Source organism: Bactrocera dorsalis, chromosome 3 (assembly GCF_023373825.1).
Source record: "Bactrocera dorsalis isolate Fly_Bdor chromosome 3, ASM2337382v1, whole genome shotgun sequence".
NCBI classification, from domain to species: Eukaryota; Metazoa; Arthropoda; class Insecta; order Diptera; family Tephritidae; genus Bactrocera; species Bactrocera dorsalis.
The window spans coordinates 15,227,419-15,251,756 of NC_064305.1; the positions used below are offsets into that span (position 1 = coordinate 15,227,419).

Sequence of the window (24,338 nt, forward strand, 5' to 3'; positions counted from 1 at the left end):
TATTCTACCTCGCCTTCCTCCATACAACTTTGGCAAAGAGCGTCCGACAAAAAATTTCTTCGGAGGAGTACATCGACTGCTACCTTGATGAAAGCTACCTCCGCTTGGAAGGCGCTACAGTGGTGTGGTAGTCTCGAACTAGAGTTGATGGAGAGCTTCTGATATAATACTCTTCCTCCTACTGCTCGTACTCTCCTCTGATATTCAATTTGAATGTGAAGAAGATCACTGCACTTGCTCTCCAACGGTTTCACACCGCCCATAAATGCTTCACAGGTGAGCGTGCCGAGAAGGAACCGCCAGCAGAACGTTCTGTGTTGCACTGATATGGAATGTAAGGCATGCAATCGAAGTAGTAGAAAATTTCAGAGTATTCCATCTTTTTGATAGCTGGGTGGGTAAATGCCATACCCAACTTTGACGGTTGAGTAGGTCGTATAGGTTTTCCGTTTCGCTGTCGGAAGAATAGGCTCGGATTAAGCTTCACTAAAACTAAGTTTAAACGGAAGTACAGATAAATTTGTAAAGCACCATCCAAAATTTTTGGACGAACAGTTTTGTGCCATATACAAGTAGGTTAAGTTAGGTTAGTCTGGTAGACCAATAAGCCACGCATAGACCAGTTTTGGAACTTTGCGATACCGGATGGATTGCTAAGTTCAAGACAAGTAGTCATCTTTTAGAATACCTGCGCTTGACGCGAATTTTAACAAACTCTGCGACCTTATATCGGTAACTCTTCCAATGTATCATACCATGGGATACCAGATGATTACGGCGTAGTCTTGCCAATGCGGGACAAGTGCAAAAGAGATGTCCCATTGTTTCCCTGATACTCTGCTTTAGACATTTCCTGCAGTCTTCTCAAAAGTTCTTGTGCAAAAAACTTCCTTTATTAATGGAAAGTTTTACTTTTTAAATCCTTCTTTTGTTAAAATGTAAAACATATTGAAAAAACCAGAAAATCTTCCTAATTGAGAATCGTTAGCATTGCATGCATCTTGACAGCAAATATTTTTTAATTCACTTAATAGTCCATTAAACTTTTAATTGCTGGCAATAATCGCACATTCGTAAGCAAAACTTATAATGACAAAGTGCTCGGAAGCAAAGAGTAAGAGAAATCATAAGTATAATATTCGATAATATACATTTGTAAGAGTTGAAAAATAATAAAAATGAAATATTAAAGATTTCTTCACTGTTCTCTTTTATTATGCACCATAACTGCTGAGCTTCGATAAGTCATGAATTGCATGATAACCTTGAGGTGTCCATTTTACACAATAACTTTGCAATAAATTGCCAGCAGCTAACTGTAATTCATTTTGAGTAATTTGAGTTTCATTTGAAAGTTAGGCAGAACTCTTTTGAGCGTTATTTACATAAACATAAACGTTAACAAGCAGAAAATTCAGTTGACTTTGGTTTTATTTGAAACTAACTTAAATGATAGGGTAAAAACGGAAGTTGGCAATATCGTGGCTAGGATAGCAGAAAAAAGAGCTAAGAAATATTTTTTAAAAATCTATACTTAAAGGTGATTAATTTTTAATCAAAATCAAGACTTAGTCGAAGGCAGTACGGCACCCAAAAAGTATACTAATCTCTTCCCAAAATATTTCCTCTAAATATCAGGTAATAATTCGGCAATGACATACGCTACATTCAGCCCTCTATTTCCTCTATTTTAACAAAATATTTGGTAATGAATATACTTAAAAATATGTTTAACAATTTTATAAAGTCTCTTATTGTAGCTCAAGCAAGCCAAATGGTTAAAGTCAACTTGATACAAAATGGCTTTGAAGCGACCATTAGCTAGCAATTACTTAAAAATAATAATTTTGTCGTGTTGATAACCTCTCAATTTGTACATGAAATTGTTATATATTAAAAAACATATGTGCAATACTGACTACACACATGCATATATACAAAACATTATTAAATAAAAAATGTAAAGTGCTCATATTGTAAGCACACACGAGCCTTTTTATAAGATGAATGCAAAGAAAATTGTTTGGCATGCTTGGCTGACCGATAAAATGAGCACCTTCATGATTTAAAAGGGTGTTCAAGTACGTAGGCATAGACAAAGCTAAAAGCGCAATCGAAGCATCAGCCCAGTAGGAAAATGCTAACTGAAAGTTGGGGTTTGCAATTTTTTTTTCTTTCAAATCTCAAGTGAGGGAAATTTCATAAGGATCATACTGAACAACTTTGCCAATCTCAATCGAGGCATAGAAGTAAGTAAGTCAGCTACCCAATAGGGAAATGCTAACTGAAAATTTGGGATGGAAATTCGTTACTTTAAAATCGCGTATGAGAGATCATTCTGAACAACTTTGCCTAAGAAACTATGGTTCTAAAAGCAGTTTCGATCCGCACATTTTAAAAAATCCGACTAATCGGTTCGAAGGGATATATATGTATGATACTCTCTGAGATATATGTGAAGTAGTCTGACGGATTCCGCCAAATAATCCATAGAATAGTATTAAATTTCATTGTTATAGCTCAGAAGCTGATGAAAAAATTTTTATGATGCTCTGTAGGGAAATCCTAACTGAAATTTAGGGATTGAAATTTTTTTCTTTAAAATCGCAAGTGAGAGAAATTTTCTAAGGATCATTCTGAACAACTTTGCTTAAGAGACTATGGGTCTAAATCGGTTTCTAGCCATGGAAAAAAAAGTTTCAAAGATCCAACTAATCGGTTGTATGGGATATATGTGATATATATATATCCGATCTGACGGATTTGGAAAAATAATCCATAGAATAGTATTAAATTTCATTGTTATAGCTCCGAAGCTGATGAAAAAATTTTTATGATCACTAAAAAACTTCGCCTTAAAAATCGCTTTCTCGAAATCGGGAACCTAAAAATTTTCAAAATCAGTCGTTGATTAACAAATTGCGTAAATAAAGTACTTTATCAAGAAAAAACTCACAAAATTACGATTTTTTTATGATTTGCAAGAGGATATAACCGGTTAAGTAACCATTACTTTCACAGTGCGGTAGAGTTGCCACATACATAAGTGAACTGCTATAATTTTAAGCTGCGTGGGACACTTACGAGATTATATTCTTGTTTTATTAGCATAAAAAATAAAAATAATTTTAGAGAGCACTGACTGTTCTGGAAAAAATTTCATAGCTATCTAAATTTTTTACAAACTTCAGTGAAATTTGGAGACTTTTTGACTACGGTTTTCTGCAGCCAATTTCAAGCTGTAATAACTGTAATAACTTCAAGTCACAATCAACAAAAAGGTGGTGTTATTAACAGATCGAAATTTAAATACTTCTTTTTTCGACTCGGCAGGAGGAGAAGATGCTATTTTATACCAACATTTATTCTGATTTTTCGGACATCCAGAAGTTTATATTTTAATTCTACCAGGACTGATTTTTTATCTTGATATAGTAATTTAGGGTGGATTTTCAAAGGCGAGCATATGTAAAAAGTCCATAAATGTTCCTACAGGGTTTCAGGCATACCAATCACTATGTCTACGCTCCATAGGTAAGCACTGCTACGAACAAATATTATTTAGAGACAATTACTCAAACAGTTGAGTGAACCATTTTCCGCTCCATTCAGATTAGACACTGGGGTCTACACGCTCAGCTACATAGAAAAAAAAAAACAATTTTTTACGTCCTTGCATTTATAAAAAATCACAAAAATAGCAATATCATGCACTTGAGTCACTGAATGATGACACTGATGACACGAAGTCTGTAGCGGCAACGTACGTTACGCTATGCAGTCGGTGCGTGCGCACGACGCTCTAAAGGGCGCGTAGCGTAGACTTGAAGTCTGTGCGTTTAGCGCCTATAATAGACGACCTCACAACTAAATAGCACGCAATGTGCGTAGCCAGCTGAGTTCAATGCGGAATCGAAACTTTTAATGAGAAAATTATTTGGTGTTGCATTTGTGGAAGGATAGACAATAGTAGATACAATTGAAAACTGAACTGCTGAAAATCTAATTCAAAAACGTGTTTAAAGTTATTTCATGCAATAACAAATTGCTTACGTAAAAGGTATTGCTTTTGTGGTTATAGTAAATGAAAATATGAATCCACAAAATTTCAAATAAAAGTAGTTAAAACACCAATAAATTTACAAAATCCAATTCCTCATTACTTTAAAATTATAATTAACACTAAACTATCTTTTAACTTATATTTTTAATCAATTATAACTCATCAAATATTTTTCTCTTCTTGTTCTCTTCGTACAGATGCGGTGTGCCTGTATATATTGGGTAGATAAAATGTTAAATAAATCCTTCTATCATTTGGGCGTTTTAATTGCGAAACATCCTGGCTATTTTATCATAATACCAGTGCTGTTGACCATGCTCTGCATGACTGGGTAAGTTGTTAGACAAAATGAAATGGCCTTCACAAAAAATGACCAATAAACTCTCACGCTCTCCTTGCAGCTACCAACAGCTAAAATATCAAATCGATCCCGAATATTTATTTTCCCCTATCAATGGAGAGGGTAAGGCTGAACGCGCTGTTGTCGAAAACTATTTCAAAGTCAATTACACGCATAGATTTAATGTGGGACGCATAACTAGACCGGGTGAGTCTTTAAATAATGTTGTTAATTTTAAAATTTTTTTGGGAATGTATAAATTGCTTAGGAAGTTATACATTAAATTATTTCTGATTTAACTAAAAATTGTGTGACAATGTTTGTGTGGAAAGAAAGAAGTTTAGTAATGTTTCCTAATTTAATTACTCGCTCTTTCCGTTTAAAAATGTGTAATATTTTTATACACATACTTACAAATACTGGTACTTGTATAAAATCACCGAACAATACACGACAATTACGTGCTTATTGTCGCGAATAATAATCATGATAACAACAATGCAGTAGTCATAATAAAAATAAGCAATATGTGATTAATATTAGCCTTTATGAATATAATTAATTTTAGTTAATTAAAGTTATATGTTTAAAAAATAAATAATCTAAATAAATAAATATACTACATATATCAGTAAAAATGCAATAAAACAAAATTTAATTTATAGCAAATTAAGATAATTAAGTAAAAATATAAAATAAATTATATTAATTAATTAAACCAAATTAAATTAAATATAATTAATACAATTAAAATAAATTTTAAAAACATTAAGCATAAAAAATAATACATAATAAGTTACAAAAAAGAAATAATAAAATAAATCCAGCCTGAAAAAAAAATTAATAATTAAAATAAAAATAAAAATACAAATAAAAATGAACCTAAAAAGTCTTTATAAATATTTATATCCATAAGTGCATGATAAAGGTATAAAATAAAAAATTATAAATAAAAATTAAATTATAATTATTAAAAAATAATTAATTAAAATAATTAAACGTACTAATTTAAAAATTTTAATTAAACCAAATTAAATTTATTATAATTAACAAATTACTAAAAAAATTAGTTGAATTTAAATTAAAAGAAACTATTTTAATTAAAAAAATTAAATTTAATTTAATTTAATTAAAATTACCAAAAAAATTAGTTGAATAAAAAATAAAATAAAGTATAATAATAATACATATATGTACATTGCACAAAATACTTTAATTAAAATTAGTCAAATATAAACTAATTAAAATAATTAAATTTATTAATTTAAACATTTCAATAAAATCTAATTAAATTAAATATTATTATTAAATTACTAAAAAAATTGGTTGAATTAACTATATATAACGGGTGATTTTTTTGAGGTTAGGATTTTCATGCATTAGTATTTGACAGATCACGTGGGATTTCAGACATGGTGTCAAAGAGAAAGATGCTCGGTATGCTTTGACATTTCATCATGAATAGACTTACTAACGAGCAACGCTTGCAAATCATTGAATTTTATTACCAAAATCAGTGTTCGGTTCGAAATGTGTTTCGCGCTTTAATTTTGTTCAGCGATGAGGCTCATTTCTGGTTGAATGGCTACGTAAATAAGCAAAATTGCCGCATTTGGGGTGAAGAGCAACCAGAAGCCGTTCAAGAACTGCCCATGCATCCCGAAAAATGCACTGTTTGGTGTGGTTTGTACGCTGGTGGAATCATTGGACCGTATTTTTTCAAAGATGCTGTTGGAGGCAACGTTACGGTGAATGGCGATCGCTATCGTTCGATGCTAACAAACTTTTTGTTGCCAAAAATGGAAGAACTGAACTTGGTTGACATGTGGTTTCAACAAGATGGCGCTACATGCCACACAGCTCGCGATTCTATGGCCATTTTGAGGGAAAACTTCGGACAACAATTCATCTCAAGAAATGGACCCGTAAGTTGGCCACCAAGATCATGCGATTTAACGCCTTTAGACTATTTTTTGTGGGGCTACGTCAAGTCTAAAGTCTACAGAAATAAGCCAGCAACTATTCCAGCTTTGGAAGACAACATTTCCGAAGAAATTCGGGCTATTCCGGCCGAAATGCTCGAAAAAGTTGCCCAAAATTGGACTTTCCGAATGGACCACCTAAGACGCAGCCGCGGTCAACATTTAAATGAAATTATCTTCAAAAAGTAAATGTCATGAACCAATCTAACGTTTCAAATAAAGAACCGATGAGATTTTGCAAATTTTATGCGTTTTTTTTTAAAAAAAAGTTATCAAGCTCTTAAAAAATCACTCTTTATTAAAAAATTAAATTTTAAATTTAATTAAATTTTTTTTCTTTAAATTATTTGTATTCAAATAAAATACAATATATGTATTAATAAAAAAAAAATATATATATATATGTATATTGTATATCACACAAACAAAATTAATTACAATAATTAAATGCATTAGTTTTAAAATTTTAATTAAACCAAATCAAAAATTAAATCATGCAAAATTATTAAAAGATAATTTTTAACAAAAATTTAAAAATATTAATTGTATAAAATAAATAAATTAAGATATATTATAATTTTTATATATAATATAGATTATCAATAATTAACAATTACATTTTTGAAGTACTTTAAAAAGTATATAAAGTATTTATAAAATTAGGCAAAAAATTATTTTTTTTTAATTTTTAATACATTTTGTAAACAAAACAACCAAAATAGCAAAAATTAAATCAAAATTTCTACACCCATAACATAAGTTCGGAAACAAAATAGAAATTATAATAAAATGTAAAAATTATAATAAAAAATTATAATATAAAAATACAATAAATAAAAAAATGTGAAGCTTTTCTTATCTCTTAACAAATCAGAGCAAAAAAGCTTCCCATACCGGGAATCGAACCCGGGCCTTCTGGGTGAAAGCCAGATATCCTAGCCACTAGACCATATGGGAGGGTTGAACACTTAGTGCTAAAATACAGTTTTTCAACTTATGCCTACGCTATTTTGGAATATTGCATTATTATTATATTATGTATAATATAAATCAAGACAAAATACGATAAATTTTGGCCAGCTAAGAATAAATAAATAAGAAATAAAATTAAGAACTTAATTAAATTTAAAATAACATAATTTTGTTGTTTGTGTTTAAATACGATTGGGTATTTTTCCTCAAAATTACTTCGCTTTGATTTTAGTAAATTATTAATTTTAATATACGCAAATACATTAGAGCGGGTTGATTTATGGGAACCAAAAACAGGAAAAAATCACTTATTCGAGATTCAAAGGATTTGGAAGGGGTCATAAAAATTTGTTCGGAGGTTTTTGAGATATACGAATGATATTTAACACCTAGAATTGGACAAATCGAACAATTATGACGTATATTTCTCACACAACCGAAAATTTAAATTTTTTAAACTTCGCTCGAAACCGGTTTTAGACACATAGTCTGGCAGCAAAGTTGTTATATGTGTTCTTTATATTTCCCGCATACGCGATTAAGAATATTTTATAGAAAAAAATCGACCCACTCTAATGTACATACATACAGCTGCATTAAAAGCAATTGCTATAAACAAGAGATAGGAACTTTGTAATATTTTAATGCGATATCCCCATATACTCGTAGTACTCTCCTCTAGCTAATTCTACTGGCAAGTGATCAGTCGAAACTAATAAATAAAGTTAATAAAATGATTTGACAAAATCATTTCCATATCTATAATGGTCCAATCTGTATAATTTCAACGTAGATTATCCAAATTCGTTCCAAATTTGTTGATGATATCGTTTAAAATGAAGAAGTTTTCCACATAAGAGCAAGACTTGAACCGGTTTTTCGGGAGCTATGTATATGCCATAGTGGTCTGATCTGCACAATTTTTGGGAGAGCGTGGTATGAAGGCAATAATTAATGCCAAATGTGGTCTAAATATTTAGTTAAATAAGAACATGGCAAAACTTTAGCTCAATATCCCAAAAACTCAGGGACTTGTTCGCGTAGATACCAACAGAATGATGGCCAAGTCAACTCAGTTCCTCACGCTGTTTATTTATATGGTATATAATATAAGTTTATAAGGCCATTGACGCTTCTTTCTGCGTGTTAGCAGCATCTAGGCAAACTTAATATACCCTGTGCAGAATATAAAATTGCCAAAATGTATTAAAGCCACGCTAACTTTTCATATAAATATTGTTTCACGCCAAATACTTAAATATTAAGCGATTAAGTTGACTAGTCGTATTCGTACCACTGCTGTGTGAAATAATCTTGTCAAAGCACTGCAAGCTGACCTTGCTGCAAGTTTTAGAATTTAGTGCAACAACAAAGCTTTTTCTCCAGTTCACCGTCAACGAAATTGCAACAACAACACTTTTTCGCCAGTTCACAGTCAAAATTGTACATATTTTTTCAGAACGCTCATATAAGAGGTTGAGTGCCATCAATGAATTGCAAATTTATTTGCTTGAAGTATGTATTACTTATACAAAATATATACATATATGTATAGTATAGTAATGAACAACTGCTGCGACTTCCATTATTGCAATTGTATCAACATATGTAACACAACTAAATATATGTATGCACATGTAGTAATATACATATATCGTATGCATTGAAAAATTTGGTGATTGCGAAAAGACGCCACTTCCTAAGCGCAATTTGTCTATCTAAACATTTGACAGTATTTGGTAGAAAAGCAGGTGCATATACATATCTATATACACATATTTGACATATAATATAACATTAAAATCTGCAGATATACATATACATTGGGGTGGGACAAAAAGAAATGGATGTTTTTCGGTTTGTACTCTCAAAAATTTGTTGATATTATCTCTAAGAAAAGCTCTCCAGTATGAGCTCTTAATTGTATCTTTTCTCTTAATCAGATAGAAAAATTTTTATCTTGCTTCCAACTAATGCTATGGGCAAAAAGTAGTAAGACTTTTTAATTTAAATTTCGCCTGAAATCGAAATATTTTTTTCTTGATTGGTATGATTGTCAGTGACAATGTGTCAAATGTTACGTCAAAAAAATAATTAGTGTTTAGTATATGCCTCTCTTTCGGAAGTACAATATAAAGAGCATTCGGCGATTCGTTGGTGAATTATTCAACAAAGGAATTCTATTCAATTTGGGTCCGGAATCGAGTTTCTGGTGCCGAAACGTTCACGTTCCATGTTGAAAAAGGCCTGCGATGATAATTGTTTGTCGCCATAAAGTGTTTTTGATCGAAACAAATTATTCAAAGAAAGTCAAGATCATATTGACAACGAACCAAGTCCAGGACGGCCTTCAAATTCACTGTTGATCTACACTTCAAAATAAATAAAGGAATCGGTACTTGAGAATCGACGATTAACAGTCAAATATCTTACTGGCATCGTTGCAATATCGGAGGGATCAGTTAAAACCATTTTGAAGAATTATTTGGCCTAAGAAAAGTGGCCAATGACCAACCAATGATTTTAAAATCGCTACATTTTTTCGAAGACAGCGTTGCGTTAGCGTATGTGAAACATTGCTTTCCGACTACTAGGATGTCATAAAACGTATTTTATTGGCGATTAGTCTTGGATCTATGCTTACAATGCGAAAAGAGATACCAATCGGCCGATTATCGTGGCAAAGGTGAGCTGTAGCCGAAAAACCACGTCAAAGCAGTCAAAAATAAAGGTTATGTTGACAAATTTTCTTCAATGATCGAGGTGTGGTGCACTCCGAACTACTTCCGACCGGCTAAACTGTCAACAAGGAATACTATTTGAGTGTTATGCGTCGTTTGCTAGAAGATATTGGGAAGCTTTCTTCCAAATGCTTATCAACCAATTTCTCAGAGAGCCAGCAAAAAAAAAATATTATCTTTTTTTACTCACCCTAATTTACATACATACATACATATATGTATAAACGCGATAATAACATGTGTAATCAACAAAAACACAACTGCCAACTATCATACAAGCAATCGCCTAATAATTATTCAAAAAACCAACAAAGATACAAAAAGATAACGAAAGTTTAATAGTAAGCCTTGCTTGCGTGCAACTACTTCCTGACCACGTCAAGCGGCCAGCGCGTTGACCAACATCGCGCCAATTGGAATGCCAAACGGTTTTTTTGTTTGTAAAAATATGCAAATCAAAGAAAAAGTCTGTTTTCTTTTACTGTTTCTGTTTTTGTTTCTTTTTGTATTTTTTTCTTTCTGTTTTTTGTTAGAGGTGTTGCAATTGCAACTTGTTGCAATTATAATAAATATGTCATGTCATTTTTTATTTGCGCTTGAGATGTGGCATACGCGCGCACACACCACCGGTGACTAATGCCACAACGGCGACTTGAAAGATTTGCTGCACTAAAGCAACGCAGTGTGATACGTCAGGACGTTGCAATATTCTATGCCCAGATTACAAGCAATTGAGCGTAAATCAACTAAATTTGCTATAACAATCGGTTAAATGATGCAAGTTAATGCAACAATAGTAGCGAGTGCAACCATTGTAGACACAAACGCCAAAAGTTTGCAACATTCGCACGTCATTCAAGTGAGCAAAACACAAAACAGAAATGCCACTGTGATTGTCAGTGTGACATGGAAATAATTTGTATAATTTTTTATTTAACAAGTGACCGGCTATTGCTCCGTGCGCCGTGGAACGTTACGTAGAGATTTTTTGTGTTATCATAGTTAAGGAAACTCTTAAGCAATCGAACACTGTTTGGCGGGTAGCAGCAGTCACGTGCTTTAGCGAGCGTCGGATGAATTTTTCTGTGGAGGTTGCAAGTGTAGCGAAGTCCTTCACATAAAATAACCAAAAGTGCTAAGCTAAGTATAATAAAATAAATTATTACTACTGATACATTTTCACCAAGCTTATCTGCCGCTTAAACGTTGCGCCTGGGTATAGAAAATAATGAAAATCTAAGCTTCAGCTATTCTCAAATTCTTCTTCAATTTCATTTATGATTTATGGCATGGAAATGATTCATGCCTCGCGCTTTCAATATAGTTATAGTAATCACACACTCATACCATATGATATGTTAATACCGTTAGGCTTAGTTTTCCTCACGTTGCCACACATTTTACTAAATGCTAGCTGTTGCACATTATTTAATATAATAATTGGCGTGCAGACATAGTATTTAATTCTAAAGTGAAATTTATTTGGTGAACTCGTCTTGCAATCGGCCTCAACTGGCCTGTGAGTAATATTACATTTTCCTCTAAATTTCTTGATTCATCGCACAACGGTGTTATCGTGCCACTTTGCCACTTTCATTGGTGTGAAATGAATGGGTGTCGACTGCTGATTGAAAGCGCTTTTACTTCGCATACAAAGCTTGCATATCAATATGTGCGAAAATTATGCTATAAAGCAGGCTTTCTTCAGTAATAAAAAATATCATAAATGTAGAATTAATGGTATTCTTTAGTGAATGGTCTTTTGTTATTTGGCGTGGGAAGCAGTTGTAATAAGAGCTCACAGAACTACAGAAATGCATGTAGTAACAATTGAGACTGATCACTCAACGTCGTGTCTATGAAAGAATGCTTTCCGGCTACCAGGGTGTCATCAAACGTATTAATGCGGGCGATAAGTCTTGGATATATGTTTACGACCCAGAGACAGACGGTTAATCGGCCAAATACCTTGGCAAAAGTGAGCCGAAGACGAAAAAAACCACATCAAAGGAGGTCAAAAGTCAAGTACATACATATATCTTGACTGTTTTATTCGATTATTGAGGTGTAGTGCATTCCGAATTCCTTCCGCCCGGGAAAACGGTCAACAAAACATGAACAGAGATTTAGGATTTTTTTTAAGTTAAAAAACTTATTTCGAATCAATATTCGTATTTCTTTACCTTAATAGAATCCAGTTCGAAAACTTGTCTTCAAGTTCGAATCAAATTCTTTCTTTAATATCTTTGAATCTGTTTAGGACACGTGACACTAAAATAGGGATTTAAAAAATTTCTTTGACAGTTTGAAAACTTATTGTCAAAGTTCGATTTTTTACCTTCGTAGAATCCATTTAGGATGCTAGAAACAAGAATAAAGGTTTAGGAAATTTTAATAAATGTTTTTGACAGTTCGAAAACTTATTTTCTTCAAGTTCGAGTCAAAATTCGATTTTTTCTTCAAATTCGAATTAAACCCGTTTTTTTTTTGCTTTCATAGAATATTTTTAGGACCCGTGAAACAAGAGCAGATATTTAGGAAATTTTAATAAATGTTTTTGACAGTTCGAAAACTTATTTTCTTCAAGTTCAAGTCAAAATTCGATTTTTTTTTTAATTTCATAGAATCCGTGTAGGTCACGTGATGCTGAAATAGAGATTCATGAAATTTTTATAAATATTTTAGACAGTTCGAAATTTATTTCATCAAGTTCGAATCGAAATTCCATTTTCGATTTACTATTCTAGAACCCATTTAAGACCCCAGAAACAATAACAGAGATTTAGGAAATTTTAATAAATTTTTTGGACTGTTCGAAAATTTATTTCCTTCAAGTTCGAATAAAAATTCATTTTTTTTTAATTTGCTAGAATCGATTTAGGACACGCGACACTAAAACTGAGATTTTACAAATTCTAATAATTTTTTTTAAAGTTCGAAAACTTATTTTCTTCAAATTCGAATCGAAATTCGATTGTTTTTACTTTCCTAGAATCTATTTAGGACACCAGAAACAAGGATAGAGATTTATGAAATTTTAATATATTTTTTTTCACAATTCGAAAACACATTTTCTTCAAGTTCGAATAAAAATTCATTTCTTTTTTTTAATTTAGAATGGATTTAGGACACGCGACACTAAAACTGAGATTTTGCAAATTTTAATATTTTTTTTGAAAGTTCGAAAACTTATTTTCTTCAAATTCGAATCGAAATTCCATTGTTTTTACTTTCCTAGAATCTATTTAGGACACCAGAAACAACAACAGAGATTTATGAAATTTTGATCAATTTTTTTACTGTTCGAAAATTTATTTCCCTCAAGTTCGAATTCTTTTCACTTTTCTAGAATCCATTTAAGACACGTGACACAAAAACCGAGATTTAGGAAATTTTAATAAATATTTTTGATAGTTCGAAAACTTATTTCCTTCAAGTTCGAATCAAATTATCTGGGATCGTGTTATTTCTGTTTGCTGAAATGTGTATAATCGGGAACTTGTGTCTTGTTTGATTATTGAAATCTATTTATATTTCTATGCCAATCAATACAAATGCGTCACTAAAACAGCTTACTTCATTGACAAGTATGGAATTGCCTAGCGACTCATTCACCAAATCAAAAGTATAATATTAATATTGATTTTTTTAAGATTAAATTTTTTTAATTTTTTTAATATTTTTTTTAACATCGAAATGTCTTTAGACACGTAAGCCGCGGGGCAACTAAAATGGAAGAGCGTTCTTATTGACGTTATAAATTCTTTACATTATATGCAATATATGAATGACATCAAAGCCATTATTTTAAGCGGCTAAAAAGGGGGTGGAGAGTGATTACCCCTTAACTTAAAAAATATATACTTACACTTGAATGAATCGTAATCAGTTGTTAGTGCGTGAATTTATCAAAGTAATCTTCAGCAAAATGTAATGAGAAAATATTTTTACAGCAAATCACACCATTCACCATCCCAGACCTTTGACACGCACTCGCAAATTTTATAAAGCTCGCGCTCCTAACTATTCCCGCTCGAAAAAAAATTATGTGCGAGCATGTAATTGCTTTTGGCGTTCACAGCGCAGCAGTGTGTTAATGCAATTTGAAATTATTGTCACGTCGCAATTGGTGTTCGTGCCATTGTGTAGAGTTCAATTTGGTCGTTCAACGCAGCATAGAATTCTTTTCAATTTAAATTTATTTGTAGTCGTTAGATTTGAAGCGCACAATTGTTTAATTTTTGGTTTTTTTACAAAACGGTCTTAATAAAAATAACCACAGCTGCGATTGTGTGTATAGTTTGGATTGTTTTTGGGTTGAAGGCGTTGCAAAGTGACCTCTCACAGCGGGTTTTCCGCCAAAAACGTCGGACTTCAAGCCAAAAGTAATACTAAACTATAAATTTGAAGGCAAACTTTTATAAAAATATCAGCTGACTTGTTGAAAAACTTGTTTTTAATATACTAGCATGTATTTCTTTACTGAGAACACTTTTAACAAAACTGTTCCCAGCGGAAAATTAGCTACATTTCTTATAAAATTTGTAATTAAGTCGCCACAAAGCTATATATAACTAAACTTACGAGTGAGAAGAGTTTTAAAAAGACTGTTCCCAACAAAAAAATAGCTTTTTTCCGCTGTAAATATCTACACTTGTTGAAAAGGTTGCTTATAATATACTGACATGCAATTTTGACAGAGAACACTTTTAACAAAACCGTTCCCACCTAAAAAATTGTCTATGATTTTTATTACTAGATCGCCAAAAGGCAATGTATACTCCAATTTACAAGTGAAAATTGATTTAAAAAGAACGAAACGAATATAATATAAGTGTTTCTATAAAATCCAAATCCTCGAAATACAGACTGGAAGGAAAGTCTTTATGAATAACGACTTCTTGCAGATCCTTTTCTCTTATAATTTTTCAAAGCTTTCCTTTATACTAAGGTTCACAATAATAAACATTTTCATAATTTTTTTTTTCGCTTCTAGGTCGTTTCGGACGTGTCATTGTTATACCTAAAGATGGCAATGACAATATGTTGCGCCGTGAGACTTTCCAAGAATTACGACATTTGGACGATCTCATACAGAATGCAACAGTCGAATATGAAGGTGAAATATTCACGTACAAGGATGCATGTGCACGCTGGGAGAATGAATGCTTTCAGAATGATATATTGAATTTAGATTTCATAATGGACGAAGTAAGTGACTTTCTAACCCAGATAAATGATTTAAATTCTCAAAAAAAAATTACTTAAACTAAAACTACAACACATTCTTTCTCCCTTCTTTAGATTGAGTCTGGCGAACTGAATCTCACTTTTCCAATTATGTTTAATCCGGTCACGTGGGATGCGCACGCGTTTCCCGTCTTCTTTGGCGGCACAAAATTGACGGAGGATAATATAATAATTAGCGTGCCGGCGATACAGTTAGTTTATTTTGTGACTGCGGACACTAAACGGCAAGACGCAAAGTGGGTTATTGTGTTGTCTAACTTCATAAACGAAATTATTTATATATTTTTTATTTCTCTTCATACAGAGGTGCCGAATGGGAAGAGACTTTTCTGAAAGTTGTGGGAAAAGCTGAAAACTCAGGTCTCTTCAAACACATATCAGTCTCATACTTCGCCTCGCGCACTTTGGATCATGAGTTGGAGAAGAATACGCGTACCGTAGTGCCATATTTTAGCTCTACATTTGCGTTAATGGCGCTTTTTAGGTGAGTCAACACAACATTTTACAAACTTTTATTGGTATTATTGTTAGCTTAAATAGAAAAAGAAGTTTTGTTGAGTGGGAACAGTTTATTAAAAACTGTACTCAGTGTTTATTTCACTTTTTTGCAATAACATATCATCGAAAGACTTTAATTAATGGGAGTAGTTAGCAATATAACTATTCCCAGTCTGGCTTAAAGGTTTAATAGCTTTATTTTAGTTTTAAACAACTTATAAGCATAATACAACTCCTTTCAAACGAAAAATTTAAAGCTTTAGTACCTGAGAACAGTTTATTATTCACTGTTCTCATTATACATTTATATTTTTAACTAAAAGAACATATTCACACGTTTATCAATATGGATAAATAATAATAAAACTGTTCCCAGCAAAGTTTACAAGTTTAGTGGCTTGATTTTAGTGCCAACCGTATTATAAGCATATTACAACTTCAAAATTAAAGTTTTTAGTATATGAGAACAGTTTTTATATACTGTTCTCAGTATCCACTTCTATTTTTTTCACTCAGGCTTCAATAATATAACTATTCCCAACCAAGCTTACAAGTTTGACAGTATATCTTTTATAGTAACCATTTTATAAGCTTGCTACAATTTATACATTTAAATTATGTGACTTAAATTTCATTTCGCTACTATTTATGTGTATTACAGCGTCATCACGTGCATGATGGGCGACGCCGTACGTTCCAAACCATGGCTTGGTTTGATGGGCAACATATCGGCTATCATGGCCACTTGCGCGGCCTTCGGTCTGGCCATGTACTGTGGCATTGAATTTATCGGTATTAATTTGGCAGCGCCCTTCTTAATGATAGGTGAGTACACGCGTAAAATTTGTGATCAAACACACATGGAAATTTACATTATATGCTTATAAATATTCAATTTTGTTTGCTTGCCCCCGCGCTCTACCAGGCATCGGCATTGACGACACATTCGTGATGTTGGCCGGCTGGCGACGCACACCCGCCAAAATGCCCGTAGCCGAACGCATGGGCCACATGATGTCCGAAGCCGCCGTCTCCATAACAATTACATCGCTCACCGATCTGTTCTCATTTTGGATTGGCATCATTAGTCCGTTCCGTTCGGTGCAGATTTTCTGCACCTATTCGGTATTTGCTGTTGTCTTCACTTTCGTTTGGCACATCACTTTCTTCGCCGCCTGCATGGCAATATCGGGCTACAGGGAACGACACAACTTGCACGCGATCTTCGGCTGTAAAGTGCAGGCAATGTCCGTGGCCATAAAAGGTGAGTCCATTTTTTTGCTATGAATTATTGTTGTTGTTAGTTACTATTGTTCCTACTGTTGTAAATTGCTTTCTTGTTGTTGTCAATTGGCTGCGACATGCAAGCCTTGCCTACAATTCCGCGGCGTTGGCCCACAACTTTCACAAATCATATTACGTGAGTTTGTATGTATATTTGTATGTAATGGCTTGTCGGTAACGTATGAAAACATTTGTTGTTGTCTACATTTTACAGGTACAACAAATATTTATTTCCGTTCATTGCCGCAGCGCCGGCAACAGTTGAGTTTGCAAGCCGTGTTTTCGCCATTTTCATGCTTCATTAAATTGTCGCTTCGGCCGACTGTCATTGCGTCGGCAAACATCACTTTTATTTTCCTTTACTATACGTGCTCTTTATTGCTTCACTTTGTTACTTTTCAGTTGTTTATTTTACCAACTCTTTTAGAGTTTCTTTCTTTTATTCACTTAACCTGCATTCACACGTTGTTTTCTTTGACTTTTCGTCGCTTTGTTGGCTGACAGCAACCGCGGACGGCGTACGGCGCACGCTAACTGCATTCAAAGTCTATGCTTTGCCGTTTAACTCTTTTGTTTCTTGGACTTTGCCTTTGAGTCTTTTGTGTCTTTGGCGTTTTATTTTTTGTGCTCTGTGACTTCCAATTTTCTGCTGTCTTTTATAAGCGTGTTTGTGTTGTCTGTCTTTGCCGCGCAGCCCCTAATTATCACACATAACAACCGACCAAGTAGCAATCGGCTGACATTTGATGGAATGATTTTAGCTACTGTTGAGTTGAGTTTTGTATAAAAAGACACTTTGGTTGAAATTATAGACATTACTTTCGTAAAAGTTATTCGACCCGTACAAATCTTCTGGTATGGACGGAATCATTCCAGAAATGCTACAGAATGCGCTCTGTCTATCCGTGCCTTGTCAAAAAGCGATTTTTAGAGCATGCGCCACACTCATGGAGAGACGTTAGGGTAGTTTTCATACCGAAGGCAGGTAGAAACAACCCAACCTACTCAAAAGAGTTTATGCCTTTAAGCTTAACTTGTTTCCTGCTGAAAACATTAGAGAAAATCTTGACCGCACACATTAGGGCCGCAGCGCCTCCTAGAAACTTGTACACGTCGCAGCACGCTTACACGAAAGGCAGATCAGTAGCCACTGCTCTCCATACATTTGTCTTTAATATAGAAAGGGCTCTTGAATACGAGGAATACGCTCTTGGAGCATTCGTGAACATTTCTGAAGCGTTCAACAACGTCTCTACGGAATCTTTTCTGAATAGTAACCAGTCAATAGGTGTTGATCCTGCTATGCACCGCTGGATCAGAAGCCTTTTGACCTCTCGATGGGTAAGAGCAGAATGGAACGACGCTAAAATGACCAAGGAAGTCTGTAAACGTACTCTTCAAGGTGGAATGCTGTATCCGCTTTTATGGACATTAGTGGTAAATAAACTGCTAAGGAACTTTGAAGGCAAAGCCCCTGTGATAGTGCCATATGAGAACGACATTGCTTAATTTCTTAATAACGTTAGATGTCTACAGACTTATAAAACGAGCTACTAATGAGTAGTATTACGACCACCACTCTCAATACAGTCCAGAACTGGGCATCGCAAGCGGGTCTGGGGTTGAACCCGGAGAAAACGGATCTGCTTGTGTTCACAAGAAAGCACAAAATGACTATACGACGGTTGGACAAACACCGACCACATGATCCGGAGTTGGCCTCTAATACACCTTCAGACGATTCCAGAGTCAATATCTACGTAGATAGCCAAGCAACAAGGCAGTAACCTCGTATCGCATATCGACCAAAAGTGCCAGAAGAAAGTAACTTCGTTTCTTTCACAATGCCAGGTCAGAGAGACATCGAGGACAATGAAATATTGGACCAGATTATCAAGAACGGTGTACGGCTAAGAATCGAAAACATGACCAACATGAGGAAACCCATACATTGTCTATATGACGATCTTGACAGAAACATGGTAAAAAAAATTAAAAACCGATGGATCGAGCTACCTGGTTGCAAAACTGCAAAAGTCATGTAAAAAACGGTAGAAGTACACAAAATTCCTATTGGCACTCGATAGAAAGACTATAGGAACATAATCGGAGACTAACTAGTCACTGTCAGGTGGCGACACACGATCGCAGAATAGGGCTGACAGACAGATCGTAAAGACTACAGGAATTGTCGAGAGCAAGGCAGCAGGGAAATAATTGAGCATCTCTACGCTGTAAGCATTTGTTGTGCCCACGACATGATACACTGGAAGAGGTATCGATGGAGAGATGACTAGTCCTATCTGGTATCACAAAGGACCTAAACTGGTCTATGTATCTATTTCCACCAGCACAGCGGGATGTCTAAAGGTGTGAGCTCCGAGTTCTTTCAGTCTTGATCTGAAAAAGATGGAACATTCGAGAAGAAAGTGTTGCTGTATTTTAGTTCATCTTCTTCAAAAACGCTAATGCAGCTCTCAACCGATATACTAATGTAGGTTAGGTTAGGTTAGATTATGAGGTCGATCTTAAAAGGGAACTACTTGGACAGCTTAGAACTGCGTTCCGTTACCGAAAACCCGTTTAAATAAGAAATGAAAAAAGCTTCCTCTTATAAGATTTTGAATCTTTTTTAAAGATGATATAAAACTACCAGTGAGCAATCAGTTATGAATTATAACCTAACATAATACATATAAGGAGTAATTGACGACTCTCTCAAGTTATGTCTTATCTCCAAAAAAGTTCTCAACATATTTCTTTTCAATTTTTGACCATCAATACTCAGCGAGTATATGAAATTATCAAATATATTATAAAGATCTCTTCATTCCACTTTTATTTGCACCAATAAAATCTAAATGAGATCTGATTTTCCTTTTCCGATACAAGATTTGTAGTGGGGAATATTCATTTATCTATTAAATTTAATCTCACACAAGCAAACATTCATTCCAAATCACTCGTACTTTCCCAGCATAAGAGCACGAGGAGCAGGTGAGCTCACCTCATTATTTCAACCAATTTGTAATGATGTGCTCCAGCCAAACAATCCTCTGCTTGCTACCTTGAATTCACTCACCGTCATAGTTAATGGCTTCCAACTCTATTAACCCCAACGTAGTAAACTGATTCATTGTTTTATGTAGACTGAAGCCTAGTGAACTTGAAAGTCGAAGATGTCGGCTAATAAAGGCAGCTCGATCAGACACTATTACACGAGCGAAAAAGTGGGAATACATGTGCGTAATGCACCTGTGCTCTAGAAAATGCAACAAAAGCAAAAGCAAGTAACTAATAACATTATTAGAGCAGCAATCATTGTCGGTTCGTAAGCATTGTTGCTGTAGACACTGCCGTGGAATACTGAATTCTGCGCACTCGCTGCAGCATAGGCGCTATTTCTAGGTCAATGTTAGACATGCTTTGTACTGGAAAGACAAAAGTAATATAACAGAAATAATTACGGTTAAGAAAATTGCAAATAATCGATCATAAAGCGCACATTGAAGTCCGATAGCGATAATGGTGCTCTATTATGGAGACGAAGCTGAGCAATACAATGTTCACTATTTGTTCGGACTTTAAGGTCTTTCAAATTAAATTTTCATAATTATTTTTGAACTGTTTTTAACTAAGAATACATTTTCAACCAATTTTTTAAACAATTTGAGTTCAACTCAGTATTAGCCTAAATGTAGGCAACGCTTTAAATTCACTTAGATAACATTTTCGTAGCGAACTTTTAAAATAAGCAGCCCTTATATTGGCTTTACAAGTGATTGAATATATATATATATTTTTTAAACGAACGTCTAAATATGCTTTACTAATAGATCAACTTATCCAGCAATTAAATTATTTTTTTAAAAAAGATCACCCTGAATGTAGGCAACGTTATAGTATACATTTAACGATAGTTATGGGTTTTGCCTTCTTCTAGGATTCTTTTAGTCATATTTTTCTTTTGCAATGGTGGCAAAGATCGGTCAACATCTTTTGAAGATTTCTTATGGCTAACTTACATAATACATTGACCCTAGAGACATCTATTGGAAAACGGCGGAAGCAAAGTTGTAGACCTAATATATTTATTTATATTTATTTTTCGTCAACATTTGAATAACAATTGAATAAAAAAATTTTACTTTTCACAGAAAAACGCAACTTCTTGTACAAAGCCATCATGGCCGGCGGCATCAATCGCGACGATCCCGACAATCCCACCGACAACAAAGATCACATGTTTATGGCATTCTTCAAAGATCATCTGGCCGCTGTGATTAACAACAAATGGTGCAAAATGCTAATCATACTGATATTTGCAACCTATTTAGCGGGCGCTTGTTATGGACTCACACAGATTAAAGAGGGCTTGGAGCGTCGTAAGCTATCAAAGGCTGATTCCTACTCTGTGGAGTTTTTCGATCGTGAGGATGAGTATTATCGCGAGTTTCCATATCGCATGCAGGTATGTTCTAAATTCTATCCTATAAACCTTACGCAACCACAAAAACTATAACCTATACACCACACAGGTGATCATCACTGGCGATCTGAACTATTCCGATCCCATTGTGCAAGATCAAATCGAGGAGCTGACACGCACACTTGAGAATACATCGTATGTCACCTCATCACTATATACCGAATCGTGGATACGTTCGTTCCGTTCGTTTGTCGATCGCAACAATGACTATCTCAATTTGACCATCGATGACGAGCAATCGTTTATTGACGCTGTCAAGGAGCATTGGCTATTCCCCGGCAATCCATTTTCACTCGATGTCAAATTCAATGAAGATGAGACACGCATTATCGCTTCACGTTTCCTTATACAAGCCGTGAATATCACCGATACGAATCACGAGAAGGAAATGGTACGTGATTTGCGCAAGATTTGTAAAGATTCGCCGCTGAACGCCTCAATATTCCATCCGTACTTCGTGTTCTTCGATCAATTTGAGCTTGTGCGTCCAACTTCAATACAATCAATGATCGTTGGTGCGCTCATTATGATGATCATTTCTTTCATCTTTATACCGAACATACTGTGCTCGCTGTGGGTGGCCTTTTCGATCATTTCGATTGAGTTGGGCGTTGCTGGCTATATGGCTTTGTGGGATGTGAATCTCGATTCGATTTCTATGATCAATCTAATTATGTGCATTGGCTTCTCGGTGGACTTTACCGCACACATTTGCTACACTTACATGTCGTCGAAGAAGCGCAGTCCAAAGGCGCGCGTACGCGAAGCACTACACTCACTCGGCTTGCCAATCGTGCAAGGTTCAACCTCGACAATACTTGGCATTATAGCGCTATTGCTGGCACAGAGCTACATCTTCCTAGTTTTCTTCAAAATGGTATTCCTTGTGATTTTCTTCGGTGCAATGCATGGACTCTTCCTGTTACCCGTGCTATTATCATTATTCGGACCCGGCTCTTGGCAGACTTGGTCTGGCACAGATATGGGTGACGATAATGATGAAATTACCGACGTAGAAAGTCCCATGAAGCTATCTAGTATGGACAAATTGAACTCATACTACTTGCAACAGCATACACCTTTAGGCCTACCCATGCCTTACAGCACCGGCAAAGGTTTTCTGGGTGCGCCCTACAAAGCTTACGGCGACGAAAAAGATTTGGGTATCGGCACATCTGGCGAAGACTCCTCCGAATCCAGCTCCAGCCGTTCACAACGCCGTCAAGCACTCGAAGACGAACACACACGCCGTCGCTATGAAGAGGGTTGGCGTCGTTCATCCTACCACAATCTGTACACCAACTCGCAATCACAATTCCAGCCCAGCGCCGACCTCTACGGCCAACAAGTAACCGCACAAGAGTGGCGTGCGCGTCTCGAAGACGAGCAAGAACAACGCAAACGTAGCGTCATCGGTTTGCGCGCCTACGACAACTTCGCGGCCGACTTTATGCACATGCAACGGCGTCACCCCACACACGGTGAAGATGTGATCGACACACCAGCCACGCGCATAGACGCCGCACAGTATACGCCCACATCATCGCTAGACGAACGTTCGCGACGCAAGTACCGACCCGCCATAAGTGCCGCGACGCCAGCCACAAATGCGCCACAGAGCGCCGGTAGCGGCGATGACAGTAGCTATCATCAGCGTATGAGCGCGCCAACAGCCACAACGACTCCAGCCGTGAAACGTTACCATCGTCGACGCTCGTCGGAGGATTCAACACGTCATTATCAACGTTGGCCACCATCCAATATTGAAGAGCGTTACGCACGTCGTTATGGCAACAATAATGCACGCGATGATAGCGCGGCTTATGCGCCCGCGCATGCCAACTCTTCCTCATCAGCCGCCGCCAATGCTTACCGCCCACACCCGCCAATGCGCTCCTCATCGCATCACAATTTGTACTATCCCAACAACGTGCAGCATCCACCAACATACCAATATGGCGGCGCTTACTACAAATGATCGCTACGATAACGAGTGAAAGAGAAGAAAAGAGAGAGAGCAAGCGCGCTTGTGTGCACGTAAAAGAGAGCGCATAAGAGTAGCGCTTGCGTAAACGCAATAAATGTAGCGAGGACACAAACCTCTTTTGCACTTTATTGAACTATGCACCATGCCAGTAACGAACTGGACATTTATTGTATGGAAAAAGCTCATTGTGGTTTTTTATAAAACTAGTGTTGTGTTGGTTTAGTTTTTATAATATTTTTTATTTTAAAAACTTTTTTAATTTTTTTCTGTACATTTTTTATTGTTTTTTTTGGAATTTTTTTTTTTTAATTTTTTATATTTTTTATATTTTTTTATTTAAGTTTTAATTTTTTTGTTTGATTTTTTTTATATATTTTTTTTAATTTTGTATATTTTTTTTTAATTTTGTATATTTTTTTAATTTTGTTTTAATACTTGTTTTTGTTTTGAAAAGTTGCTATTCAAGTTTTATGCAAATAAAACAAAATTATGTTCTAGTTAATTTTATACGCAAACAAGTTTAGAAATTTTTTTTTTAATTTTTTATCGTTTTTTTTGGAATTTATTTTTAATTTTTTTATTTTTTATATTTTTTTATTTAAGTTTTTATTTTTTTTTTTGTAATTGTTTTTATTTATTTTTTGTTATTTCATTTTTTTACATATTTTTTTTATTTTTTTTTTATATTTGTTTTTGTTTTGAAAAGTTGCTAATCAAGTTTTATGCAAATAA

At 34.7% G+C, this 24,338-nt stretch overlaps 1 protein-coding gene and 1 non-coding gene across 3 annotated transcripts in view; one reads left to right on the forward strand and one right to left on the reverse strand.

The window, feature by feature from the left end:
* Window positions 1-23,832, forward strand: part of LOC105226314 (patched domain-containing protein 3) — a 78,627-nt gene extending 54,795 nt beyond the window's left edge. For both annotated transcript variants that reach the window (XM_049454030.1, XM_049454029.1), the window contains exons 2-10: window positions 4,261-4,394; window positions 4,465-4,610; window positions 15,095-15,309; window positions 15,403-15,584; window positions 15,653-15,832; window positions 16,508-16,671; window positions 16,772-17,110; window positions 21,288-21,601; window positions 21,669-23,832. In XM_049454030.1, coding sequence (XP_049309987.1) covers window positions 4,261-4,394; window positions 4,465-4,610; window positions 15,095-15,309; window positions 15,403-15,584; window positions 15,653-15,832; window positions 16,508-16,671; window positions 16,772-17,110; window positions 21,288-21,601; window positions 21,669-23,597 — 3,603 coding nt within the window. In that variant the 3' untranslated portion in view covers window positions 23,598-23,832. The remainder of the gene's footprint in view (window positions 1-4,260; window positions 4,395-4,464; window positions 4,611-15,094; window positions 15,310-15,402; window positions 15,585-15,652; window positions 15,833-16,507; window positions 16,672-16,771; window positions 17,111-21,287; window positions 21,602-21,668) is intronic.
* On the reverse strand, window positions 7,271-7,342 carry Trnae-uuc (transfer RNA glutamic acid (anticodon UUC)). Its single transcript has one exon. It is a non-coding gene; the product is annotated as a tRNA-Glu (tRNA).
* Window positions 23,833-24,338: the final 506 nt, after the last annotated feature.